Source organism: Equus quagga, chromosome 12 (genome assembly GCF_021613505.1).
Source record: "Equus quagga isolate Etosha38 chromosome 12, UCLA_HA_Equagga_1.0, whole genome shotgun sequence".
In the NCBI taxonomy this organism is placed as follows: domain Eukaryota; kingdom Metazoa; phylum Chordata; class Mammalia; order Perissodactyla; family Equidae; genus Equus; species Equus quagga.
This window is the reverse complement of record NC_060278.1, coordinates 5,175,531-5,188,755: the sequence shown is the minus strand read 5'-3', so window position 1 is coordinate 5,188,755 and position 13,225 is coordinate 5,175,531. Positions and strand designations below refer to the sequence as shown.

General features: G+C 40.8%; 1 protein-coding gene and 1 long non-coding RNA gene across 4 annotated transcripts in view; one reads left to right on the top strand and one right to left on the bottom strand.

Moving 5' to 3' along the window:
• Nucleotides 1-13,209, bottom strand: part of LOC124248636 (uncharacterized) — a 40,216-nt gene extending 27,007 nt beyond the window's left edge. Inside the window, exon 1 of the long non-coding RNA XR_006891105.1 lies at nucleotides 12,940-13,209. This is a non-coding gene — a long non-coding RNA (uncharacterized LOC124248636). The remainder of the gene's footprint in view (nucleotides 1-12,939) is intronic.
• Nucleotides 12,612-13,225, top strand: part of ZEB1 (zinc finger E-box binding homeobox 1) — a 180,322-nt gene continuing 179,708 nt past the window's right edge. For all 3 annotated transcript variants that reach the window (XM_046678976.1, XM_046678975.1, XM_046678974.1), the window contains exon 1: nucleotides 12,612-12,717. In XM_046678976.1, the coding sequence (XP_046534932.1) occupies nucleotides 12,660-12,717 (58 nt within the window). In that variant the 5' untranslated portion in view covers nucleotides 12,612-12,659. The remainder of the gene's footprint in view (nucleotides 12,718-13,225) is intronic.

The following is a 13,225-nucleotide window of genomic DNA, read 5'->3' as shown; positions in this document are numbered from 1 at the left end:
AGCCACAGCAAATAAAATAAAACAGAGAAGAACTAACCAATTTATTCGATCCCGAGACGAATTACATTTTTTCTCATATAGTCAATGTTTGTAATCGTTTTCTTCTAGCAGACAATTTCTGAGTAATTTCTTCTACTAGCCATTTCTGCTATTTATAAAGTTTGTGCTGCACATTTCATGTCTTATATTCACATATTATTTTTTTGGCATTTATTAAAAACGTTACCAGATAGCTATGGAAAATACCTGCCATAAAATCTTTCATACTATTATGTTATTTGAAAAACAGTAACAGATATTTGTTGGTGACTTTACCAGTCAAAAGCACAATCTCAAACGGGTAGAATCAGGAAATAAGTTGAGCTACTGAAGAAAAAAGATATTTAACGACAGGAATTAATTCAATGTACTTAAAATGACTAAATTACAACATTAAAATAATATAAACTGTCAGTTGTAAGAAACAGCAAAACATATTAAATAATGTTGATTCCAAATGTGCACGTGTTACACTATTTTAACTAGGCATGACTTTACATGCAACTAAAATATTGCTACAGAAGGTAAAATAAAATTATCTAAACCTCTACAGCAATAACAAAAACAATATTAAAGCTAGGAATAAAACAACAACTTGGTTCTTCGTGGGCATTTTTTATGGTCTGTAGGAACATTTTAGAAAGTAACCTAGAAAGAAAAACGAGATTAAATTTAATCGAATTTGACAGTTAATAGAACACCTTGGCCAAAATCTAGGCAGACAATTTCAGAGATAAAACTGGTCATAAAACCAAAGCCAGTCCTTTGCAAAAAACTTCAGATATAAAAACCAAATATTTTTCAAAACTTTATCAGGGCAGACTTAACATAACAGTCCAATATTTGATACAGAATTTCAGTTCACACCTCTTTTAACTCTGCCTTTTCTGTCTGCTTTTGTACCTGTTTGTTTTTGACATTTTCACTGTTTAAAAACACCTCCAGAAGGTGAACAAGAGAAAGACATTAAAAATACTCAACTTATGCTACTGAAATGAGTTAATATTATAGAGACCCTAATAAAATACCTGAGTGCTAATTTTTCAAAATTCATTAACATTTGACTTTAGGAATAATTTTTATATTGATATAGAAGATTTGTACTGTAAAACTTCAAAATTCTATGTCTTTCAAAATAACTTGATCTCATGTGATACTCACCAAAACCCTGTGAATACGTATGGGATTTTGGCTTATGAAAGGAAAATTAAGTTTGATTCTGCAGAGAACAAACTCCAGCTCAGAGAAGTTAAGTGATTTATCCAAGGTTACATGTACAGTAGAGAGTTGAGTGTGGACTCTCAAATCTCATTCATTCATCTTTTGCTAATATTAAGCTTTTTCCAGTCTGTAACTGTCCTCTGCCAGATGAAGACAGTCTTGATAGAAGAGAGACGAAAAGCCACCTGAGATTAAGAATTTATCATAGAAAATCTGCAAAATGGGAAATTGGCCAGAATTGTATGGTTTGGACATGGATCAAAAGTAAAAACATTGTCTAAGAGAGATTTGTAACTTTTCAGACCATGCTATGCCTATGCTCATTAGCAGGGATAAGAGTTGATTGCATTTCTACCTTACAGCTTTAAATGGAATCAAGTACCATGATTTTCTTGTTTACAAGCACCACCCTGTAGTGAATAACCTTACACCCAGAACTTTTTTCAGGAGGATTAGCCCTTTGGATCCATTATTAAAAATTACTATTATTCATGTTTTTGACAAGATAAATGTGTTCATCCTACCAAAATTCAAAAGGTACAAAGATACTCAGTAAAGTAAGTCTTTCTCTCTCTTTTGTACTTCAGCCTCCCAGAACCCCTCCCCAGAGGCAAACATTGCTACCATATGCCCCTCCACAGACAAGCTACGCACTTACACATGTGTAAGTGTATGTAATTGTGCATATATACATTTATACATATGTATGTATAGATATATATTTATACATTTGTGTGTGTGTATATATAATAAATGGTAGCAAACTACACACACTATTATTTACCTTGCCTTTTTACCTGACTTTACTTTTTTATCTTTGGGAGCTTTTCAGATCAGCTGCTTTATTCTTTTCAAATGATTGCACAGTATTCCTAGGAAGTCCTTTGGATTACTCTCCAATTTTTGTGATAGTCAAGTATGCTTACTCAAGAATTCCAAAACTGCTAACCTTTGCTAGCACATAAAAGGGATCCTCGTAGTTAACTGCAAGGTTATTTTATAAGAGCAAGGAAGAATTTACAACTTACAAAAATTCTAAACACTGTTAATCAGACATTTCTTTAATTTAAAAAATCCAGTGATAAGCTTAATTGGAATCTAAATGAAATTCAAACTGTTCTTTCACTAACAAGGGAGTTTTAAATAAATAAATAAATACACACATACACGCGCTTTTTTTTGTAACACTAGGCATGAAAGAGCTTGAATAGGTCTCGAGATCTAGAGCTGGAATAATTATTGGTTTAATCCAGTATGGAATTTATTACATATTTATATATGTTCATCATTAGTCTATTTAAGTGTTTTCCTATATACATATGTTTCAAATCAGTGTAAAGAGGCTACCAATTTTCAAAAATTTTTAATCATGGTGAGACAAACTCATGTTTCTAGTGGCATCATATATTGGTACAATGCTTTTCAAAAGCAAGCTGAAAACACGTTCAAAAAGATATAACCATGTTCATTTTCATTGACTAAATAATTCCACTTTCGAGAATATTTCCCCAGGAAATGCTCAAAAACCAGACAAGCAAAAACTATACCACAACAGTGTTCATCCTTCACAAAACAAAAAAACTGGAAGTTTTTAAATTTAAATATTGAATGATAAGTAACTGGTTTAGTAAACTACAGTATACTGATTTGAGGAATTTTACAATCAAGTAAAAAAATTCAAGTATAAAGGAAACATTTGTGTTATGTTAAGCAAAAACAGCATAATACTAAACTGTATGTAGTTCTCATATGTACATGGCAACAACTAGGCACTATTATAACTATACAAACTATATATGTGTAAAAAGGCTGAATAATACTAGTGTTGGGGTAGGAACAGGGAGGGTTGTCTTTAAGCGTTGCGTAAGGTTACAGTGGACACCCCTAAGTGTCTCCTCAGACTTCTTCTGAGTTGATCGCACCTTCATGCAGAGGAGGAGGTCCTGAAAGAAAGTGAAAGAGATGTACACAGATACAGAGTTAAGAAATGGAGTAGGGTTGCCTGCACATCTAAAGGTGCTCCAACTCCTCATTTGTGACACCTGGCTGTTCTCCTACTCTTGGATTCTATGGGGAAAAAAATCCAAAAACTTACATGCTTATTATAAATTTCTACCTTTTTTGCTTGGGCTGGTTTGAACTGGTGTCTGTTTACATACAAACCAAGAAATGAAACTAAGACAGTTTTAATACTTCTTTCATAATCTTTAACTTGTATTTTTAAAAAGTGCCACATGCCATCTAATTGAATTGCAAATAGTTATTTACCCTAGTATAGCAAGTTTACTTGTTGTGTAAACAATTCCTTAGACAATATAGCTAACATAAGCCAAGATTATTTCTAGACAATATAACAAATATTCCAACTAATGTTAAACAAACAACATGTTAATACCATTTCTTCTTTTTGCCCTTTAATTAGAATCATTTCAACTCTGCCTGAAGTGACATTTTCAGGGCTAAAAATGATATTTTAGCCTTGAAGAGAAAAGCAGTGTGTAGGAATTCCAGTGGATTATGTTCTTAATATCTGACTCTGATCATTGCTGGAGAAGTTGCTTTTGTTGTTTTTATTACCTATCATTTACTGTTTACCACATGCCAGGCACTATGTAAACACTTCACACACAATAGCTCATTTGCTCTTGACAAAGCCCCAGTGCTGGAATGATTCACAAATGGCAGGAGCTTTCCCTCTTTTCCATAATTATTGAGTGTGCTTCCCATTAGACAGGCATTGCTTTCGGAGGGAAATACAAAGATGAAAAGTTCAGACTAGGAGAGTAGACAGATGTAAAACATACAGTAGAAGTGATAAATGCTACAACAGTGATGTACAAGGTGCTCTGAAGGATGTGGGGGAATCACTAGCTATGTGGAGCTGGTTGTCTGATTCCCAAGAATCCCGATGCAACTGGAGAAGTGCTGAGATAATTTGAAACCCAGGGAAAGAAAACTAATCTGCTGTCTTGGAAATATGTAAGGTAATCTGGAAGACAGCAGAATCTGAATGGGGAGGATGTTAGTTTTTTGCTGTAGTAAACATAATAGTGGGAGAAAAGAGCAAGTATTAAAGGATACAATGGAGAATCTTTCTTAATAATCACTTATTTATATATTTATATAATTTTGAGGGCCTACCACATACTAAGGCAGTATTAGGAGCTGGAAAGACCACTACAAGAATGTGTTAACTGGAAACAATTTTATTAATATTGTAAACATTGGCAATATTTGTTAGCTTTAATTGCTTAAATCTGAAGAACAGTATTACACTACTTGTTGACATCATCTGGACACATTCTTCTTCATCTCTGCTTCATTTAGATAGCCACATCTTCTATTTGTACTGCTTTTCCTTGCTGAGTTATGCCTTTATAAATGATTACTAAGAAAAAAAACTTTTAAAATTCTCCTAATGCTTGCTGTTCTGCTCATTTTTCCTTTTCCATCATAGAATACTAATCAGCATCTCGTATAATGTGGACACTCAACTTTGTTTTTAAAAGCCTTTCATGGCTTACAATTTCTTTCAATAGAAGGTCCCAAATCCTTAGCATCTTCATGTGGTCTGCTTCCTGCTTACCTACTTCTGCAGCCTTATCTGGAAGATGTATTCCTCTTAGTCCATGTTTTCATTCTATTGGATTTGCTCCCCAAAAGAATTGTACTTTCATCTGGAGATTTCTGCACACGCTGTGACTGTTGCCTTTACACTCTTCCCTCCATTCTTCTTCTGACAAATTTCATCACTTCTCCAAGAAAGCCTTCCTTGACTCCAGGTTAGCGTAGATGTCTCTCCTATGTATACTATATCTCCTGGACATTTGTGTAACAGCCTCTTGGCCAATCTGTTTCTTCCACAAACCTGCAAGCTTCTTGAGGTCAGGGGTTGTATTAGGTATTTATAGCCTCATACAGTATCTGTCACATAGAATATGCTCAAGAATATTACTTGACTAAATGAACCAAAGAATAATGATTAAAACTACTATGTGGCAAAAAGCTAAATCTTATATAAAAATTAATGATCAATTAGCATAATGCTTTACAGCTGCTTATAAAGATGAACAAAAAATGTTCAGTAAGTCAACAATCAATGAAAACATACTTCTCAATCATGAAACTTAAAAGCTTATATATTTTAGTAGGGAGAATAGTGGTCACCAAAGATGTCCATGCCCTAATCTCCAGGACCTGTGGATATGTTGGATTATATGGCAAATGGCAATTAAGGTTGCAGATGGAATTAAGCTGGCTAATCAGCTGACCTCGAAATAGGGAGATATCCTGAATTATCTGGGCGGACATCAGTTAATCTCAAAAGCCCTTACAAATGGAAGAGGGAGGGAGAACTGGAGAACTAGCAAGCTGGCAGGGGAGGACTCTGCTTAATGCTGCTGGCTTTGAAGACGGAGGAAGAGGCCCATGAGTCAGAGTGAGGGTGGCCTTTAGAAGCTGGAAAAGTCAAGGAAATGGGCTCTCCCCTAGAGCCTCCAGGAGGAGCCTAATTCTGCCAAAAGCTTGATTTTAGCCTGGTGAGACCCATTTTGGACTTCTGACTTCCAGAACTGTAAGCCTATATTTGTGCTATTTTAAGCCACTAAGTTTGTGGTAATTTTTTACAGCAGTGATAGGAAACTAATATACATACCCACAAAGAACAGGGTTGCATATGACAGAAAACTTCAGATCATGTTGGATTAAAGGAGATATAAGTTTCTCTCTCTATAAGAGAGATCTGGAGGTAGGAAGTCCAGGGCTGGTTATGGTATCCTATAGTGTCAAGGACTCAGGCTCCTTCAATCTTGTTGCTCTGCCTTCCTTAACTTTAAGGAGCTCTAGCCAGCAGGTCTGATTCCAAGCAGGAGGAAGAAGGAAAAGAATGGTGAACCACCTTCTTTGGAAGACTTCTTCAATGCTGCACACATCACTTCCACTTATATCTCATTGGCCAGAAGTGAGCAGCACAGTAACACCTAGGTACATGCAAGGACCATTCAGGTGGCCAGGTGATAACAGTGGAGGGTCCTATTACTAAAAAGGGAAGAAACATATTGAAGACAACTAGCTAGCTCCACTTTAATACTGCAGTATTGTGATTCCCCCCCTCCCTCATTGTTTTAAGTATATAAAAGCAGTCTCTCCTAGATTTTAGATCAATTAGGGTAGGGGCTTCGTTCCACAAATAGTTCTTGAATACTATGTAATAGACTCTGACACATTTCTAAGTACTTGCTGGATTTTGCACATACACACATTGGAACATAAGTATATACTTGGTCAATGAGTGACATAAGACATTTATTTATATCATATTCAAACTCCAGTGTTGTAATTAGTGGAAATAGAATTCTTAGTTGATAAGAAATAAAGTGAAAAAATACATTTTATTTCTATATGTGTATTACTCAGGGACCTGGCAGGAAACAGACGGCACCCTCAAAGGGTAAACTGAAGACAGTCTGATGAAGAGGCTATTTACAGAGATGGGGGCAGGCTTAAGGGAACAAGTCAGAGATAAAGTACCCAAGGACTTGCAACAGGAAGAAATCATTACCATTCCTAGGCCTAAAGGGACAAAGGGAAGAAGCAGTTTGTGGAACTTGCCAAGATCTACAGGCATGGACAGGCTTGTCTGACTGGAGCCATGGCCTTAGGTAGAGGAATGAAGCTACTGCCAAAAGCCACAGACAGGCAGGAGGGAGTGCAGGGAAAGGTGAAATAAATATCCTGACCTCTCTCTCTTTCCTTTCTCTGATCATTTGCCAATGCCTCCAAATTGGCTGAAACCAAACAGACACCAGGGCAAAGAAGCCTGGGTGATGTGGTCCACAGAAATCAGCCTTTCAGATCATGGAAAGGCAGAGAACGGATTTTGAGGGACAGACAATAACTAACATAACAGGAAAAAGCAAAGCACTTTACCAAGTAGGAATGATTTAAAAAACATTAAACAAAAAGAGAAAAGAATTGACATGACCAGAGCTGTGTCAGATCTGGGACAAAGACAGACAGAGGAAAAGAATGATTAAAAAGCAAAACAGTAGAAAGGGACCCAATGTGTGAGCTATTTATGTAAGTATGATAAGGCGAGTGAGCAAAGAAATAGAGGCATGAGATGAAAGAACAAGAAGAGTCTGACCAGGGATCTTGAGGTTGTGGGTATATTTGAACACAGGGTATCTCTTATTCCCAACTTTTTCATGTGAGTTTAACACAGTGGCAAAATATCTAAAACCTGTTATTGCCTGCAAATATTTCAAATACATATATACTCGAGGGACTGAGCAGTTGCAGGGATTGTAACTGAGGACCCACGGAATATAGAAGGCCAGGACTGTAGGTCAAAGAAACAGCCATACTGTAAGAGAACCAGTCAGTCGCTAAAAGTCAACATGCCAGAGGAAAGAAATACATGGAGATAAAAGGGAAAAAACAGCAGTAGAAACCAGGTACCAGACTTCTGATATCATGGTAAATACTGAAAATTCACTCAAAGCCAAAATATGCATGTCACGCTCTCTCTAGTACAAATTACCTAGGTATAGTGGTTAAATATGGGGAAAAACAGCTACTCATGTTCATAAGAGATAGCAATATTAGCAACCAGAATCTATCTTCTGTAGAGCTAGGCTGTGAAAGCAATCTGTTTTAATTATTGTGATTTTATGGAAAAAAAAGTTTTACTTTTTGGATGCCAGCCCTAGTGGTCTAGTGGTTAAGATCTGGTGCTGTCATCAGTGTGGCCTGTTAGGGAACCACACCACCCGTCAGTTGGGTGTCATACTGTGATGGCTGCATGTCGCTGTGATGCTGAAAGCTCTGCCACCAGTATTTCCAATACCAGCAGGGTCACCCATGGTTTCAGTGGAGCTTCCAGACTAGACAGACTAGGAAGAAGGACCTGGCCACTTACTTCCGAAAACACTGACCACGAAAACCCTGTGAATAGGAGCAGAGCATGTCTGATGAAGTGCTGGAAGGTGAGAGGATGGTGCAGAAAGGGGGGCAGGGTCCTGCTGTGCTGTCCACAGGGCGCTAGGAGTTGGAATCCACTCCACGGCACTAACAACAAACTTTTGGATGTTCATTAACATCCTTCAACATCACTCTCCACATTTACTTATACTTACATCTCCTTATATTAGACATGTTCCTGATAAGTTGCCCCCCAAATAAAAAGCTCCACGTCTTAACATTTTATTGACTTATATTAAAAATAGCAGCCTTATTCCCTAGAGGGGGTAAAACCATGTAGTAGTGCAATGTATTACAAAATCACACGGAGGTTTGAGGAAACACTTGTCCCTACTATTACCTCCTGGAGGCTTTGTTAGAAGAGTTGGTGTGGGTCCTAAAGACTGTCGGTTCTGCGCCACCCCATAGTCCTGTTTTCTTGCTGACTCAGGGATTGTAGAATCTGGTGAAACTGCAGATAGTGAAATGACCATTGCTCTCTTTTGTGTCACTGTGAACCACATACTCAGAGTTACTATTGAGCCAAGGACTGAGAGGCAACTTCACAGGATTCGAAATTTATGGATAATATGTATCAAATTTATTTTTTTCCTTTAAAACTCTAAGATCAAAATTACATGTTCATGTAATTAATTTAATTAACATAATTAATAGGTTATCCTTCCATGAAAATAATCAGCTTTTCATTTAACTTATTTTTTGGTGAGGAAGATTTGCCCCGAGCTAACATCTGGGCTAATCTTCCTCTACATCGTACGTGGGTCACCGCCACAGCATGGCTGACAAGTGGTGTAGGCCCACACTTGGGTTCCGAACCAATGAACCCGGGCCGCCAAAGTGGAGCACGCTGAACTTAGCCACCAGGCCATGGGGCCGGCCCCTCAACTTTTTATTTGAGGAAGATTACAGAATCATATTCTAAGTTATAATTCTCAAATGTGTTCAGGAAGTGAAGTACATGGAAATCATATGCTCCATGTGGAACAACAATGAAATAGCTACATTTTAAACTAAAAATGATTTTATGTCAAATTTTATCCTAACATACATAAATCTTCTATGAAAAGCAAATAGGTGCAAAGGGTTCATGAAAAATTTATAGAAAAAACCCTCAATATTGAAAATATTCTACCCATTTACATTTTCCCCTAAATTTAGAAAAGATTATAGTAATTCATTTTTAGCAGAATACCTCTCCTTCGGCATATGTAATCCTAGTGCTCCCTAGAAGCAGTGTTAACATTTCATTGACATTAAAAATAGGAGCATACATTGAAAATACATGATGGCACTACAATTAACAAAAACCAACAATACAGGATACATGTTAAAATCTTATTAGTATCCCTACCATGTTTGATTTAAATAAATCTAAATTTTAATAAATGTACTCCTTTTCTAAATTTATTCTAAAGATTTTTTCCAATTCTTTAGTTACATTTAAGAGGTAAGAAGCAATCTTCACACATGCATCAGGTTTAAAGCAGAAATTTATTCTGAGATGTACTTTGTCTTTCCCTCCAGTCCCTCCAGATTTCAATAATTTTGGAAACATTACAGCAGATAATGTATATCAATCAAATATTGAGTTTATAACATATATAATTATTACAGCTTTAAAAAATTAAATTTTATATTAGATTTGGGATATCAATATTTCCTGTGCAAATTTTAGAAACAGAAATGAGCAGAGGGGCTGGCCCAGTGGCACAGTGGTTAAATGCACACGTTCCGCTTTGGTGGCCCGGGGTTCGCTGGTTTGGATCCCGGGTGCGGACATGGCACTGCTTGGCAAGCCATGCTGTGGCAGGCGTCCCACGTATAAAGTGGAGGAAGATGGGCACACATGTTAGCTCAGGGCCAGTCTTCCTCAGCAAAAAGAGGAGGACTGGCAGTAGTTAGTCCAGGGCTAATCTTCCTCAAAAAACAAAACAAAAAAAACCAAATGAGCAGAATTAATCATTTGGGGAAAAGGATTACGGACTATTTAAAATGAAGAGCAATTAATCTCAAAATAAAGCAAGATGTAAGTCACAGTGAACAGCTTTTACATCCATGATTTCAACTGCTCCTAAGAACTAATGTGATGAAAGCAGATAAACAATCCTTACTTTATAGCCAAGAACAGATTCAGGAAAGGTCAACAATATTAACTGATTTAAGAAATATTTATTTACTGAGCATCTACTATGTGACTAGGTACTCTGCTAGGTGATGAGGGCACAGAAATGAACAAGCCAAAAAAAAAAGGTACCTTTCCACAGAGTTAAATAAAGTCTGACCCAAGGTAACTAAACCATCACCACAAAAGTAAGGGAGCAAATGATTTCTACTTGGTTTGTCCTTTCATTTTTTTCTCTTGGACTTCAAGGTTAGGATGAACATTAAAGAAAGTTTCGTAGGGAGGGACAGGACAGGCACTTCAGAAAGAGAAAATCGCACGTGTGATACTTCCTAAGTAAAACGTGTGCTAGAAGTAGAAAGCATTTTTTTTCCTTTCTGATTGGAAATTAGGGTTGCTGTAAAAAAGATATATGTGTGGCTGGGGGGAGGGCGGGACACTGGCAAAGGATAAAACCTATAACCTGAATCAGAAGGCATCTGAAGAACATGACACAGCTCTTAAGAGTGTAGGAAAAAAATTACCACTGGAACCAAGCAAAGCATGGACACCGTTCTGGTTCTGCCATGCACAAGTTCAGTTAACACAGTACTGAGACAAGCGAGAGCTGCCTGCACTTAAAACGATCATTAGGAATAACGATTCCAGTCTTGGCACTGAGGAGAGCAGACACAGACATAATGTATAGCACAGAATATTTACAGTCACACTTCATGCACCAATAAATAATGCATTCACTTCTCAAAATGCCAAAGCTAACGTGGGAGAGAAAATTTTCATCTATATTCAGGATTAAACTTTCTAATTTTAAATTACCAGACTTCAGTGTAAATTTATTTCAGTTGAAAGGTTTGAGGAGATTATTAATTAACCTTCCAAAATTCTGGAGAGTATTTAAAAGATTATTTTAGCACGATAAAGACTCTTGCCATAGGTATAACAAAAACTATAGGCATAAATTTATTGAGCACCTACTGTGTGACAGCACTGTGCTGGGCGACTTACTATGTTATGTCTAATACGCTATATGTCATGTTTTAGTTTTCTTAATTTCTCTACCAATAACTCCCACATTGTTAATTTATAACTGTTATTTGAAATACAGCTCAGTTCACGTATTCCATAAAGTTGGTCCCAAAGACATTTCCTCATTGGAAGGGGGTGGGGGGAATCTAAATCCTACTGAATACTGAAGACTTGACTTCCTTGGTATTTGTGGTGTTATCTATGTGGTCTTTCAGAAATCCCCAAACTCGCGCAAAGTCAAGGACTCGAGATGCGATCAGCAATCCATCAGTCTCAAAGCCCGCGTCCGTGGGCGTCGTTTCTCGCCTTAAGGTCCTCTACAGCGACAACCGCCCATCTAGGCGTCAGTCACGGCCTGTTAACACCTTCACGCCGAGTCTCGAGCCCCGCCGGCCTCTGCGCTCTGCCCTACGGGCGCGGAGGGCGAGGGGCGGCGGGGCGCGGGAGGCCGAGGTGACAGCAGGTGAGAGGCAGCGCGGATGAGGAAGTGAGACGGGGACAGTATGGCTATTACTCATTCCGCTTTACCGCCCAGGCTGCTGGCAAGCGGAACTTGCCGCCCTGCTTTGGGTCCAGCTGAAGTTCTACCTAACTGAAGTCACTTCCCAGCCCGGGTCGCCGGGGGAAACCCGCCCGTCCGGGGAAGGGAAGGGCGTCAGGTAGCGCTCCCGTGACGTGCGTGGCCTCGCCGTTCCCGATCTCGCCCTGCCCTAATACTGGGACGCCCGGGGAGCCACACACGACCCTCTCCGGGGCCCCGGGGCGCAGCCCAACCTGAGGACGAGGGCGGACAGGTGGCTCCGGGCTCTCGGAGGGGCAGCTCTGAGGGCAGAGGGTCCCGAGGCGAAGGAGCCAGACCCCACGCGCCCCAGGCGGCCGCGGCGGGTGTGGCCAGTTCAGAGGCGGAACGCCGCGAAGTCTCCCACTTTACCTTTCTCCCTCCGGCGGCCTGTCGTCCCGCGGGCCACGTCCCCACAGTCTCCCAGTGCCCCCCTCCCCGTCCCCCGACACCTGAAGGGAACTTTTCCCTCTCCCCCCGGATTCAAACTCAGCTGCTTCTACGGTTGCCGCAAACCGTGCTCTCCCTAGCAACAAGGTTCCGGCCGTAGAGCGAGCGGCTCTAGGTGTAAGGAAGGTGATGTCGTAAAGCCGCGAGTGTCGTAAACCAGGTGCGGTGGGGAGGGGGGAGGGGTGGAGGCGGAGGGGTGGGGGGGAAGGGGGAGGGAGGGGGAGGAGGTGACTCGAGCATTTAGACACAAGCGAGAGGATCATGGCGGATGGCCCCAGGTGTAAGCGCAGAAAGCAGGCGAACCCGCGGCGCAATAACGGTGAGTGGCGGAGGGGACCGGGGAGCGGCGGAGTCAGGGGGAGCCGGGCAGCCGGGGCGCCCCCGGGGGTGAGGGGGGCGAGCCGGGCCGGGGGCGGCCGGGGCAGGGACGGGCAAAGTGGAGTGGGAAAGTAGAAAGTAGTGCTCCTGCCCCCCTCCGCTGCCGCCGCGGCCGGAGCCGCGCCGCGGCCGCTCGCTCTCCCTGAACCGTTATGTCTCTTACCTGGTCTCTCTCCGCCTAGCGGCTCCTGCCGCCCCTGCCGCCTCCCTGGACCGTTAGCCGCCGCCGCCGCCGCCGCATCCCCGGCGCAGGGCGGGCGGCCCGGACGCGGCCGGCCACTTTTCTGGTCTCGGGTGGAGCGGCTGTTGCTTCTTTTCGCACTTTTCCCCACTCTTTCGCCCTCGGCGCCTCCCCGCTCCCCCTCCTCCCCAGCCCGCCGCGGCCGGCTCCCCGGGCGGGCGCCGAGGCCCCGGAGCCGCGGAACTAACTTGTGCCCGGCGCTGACCGT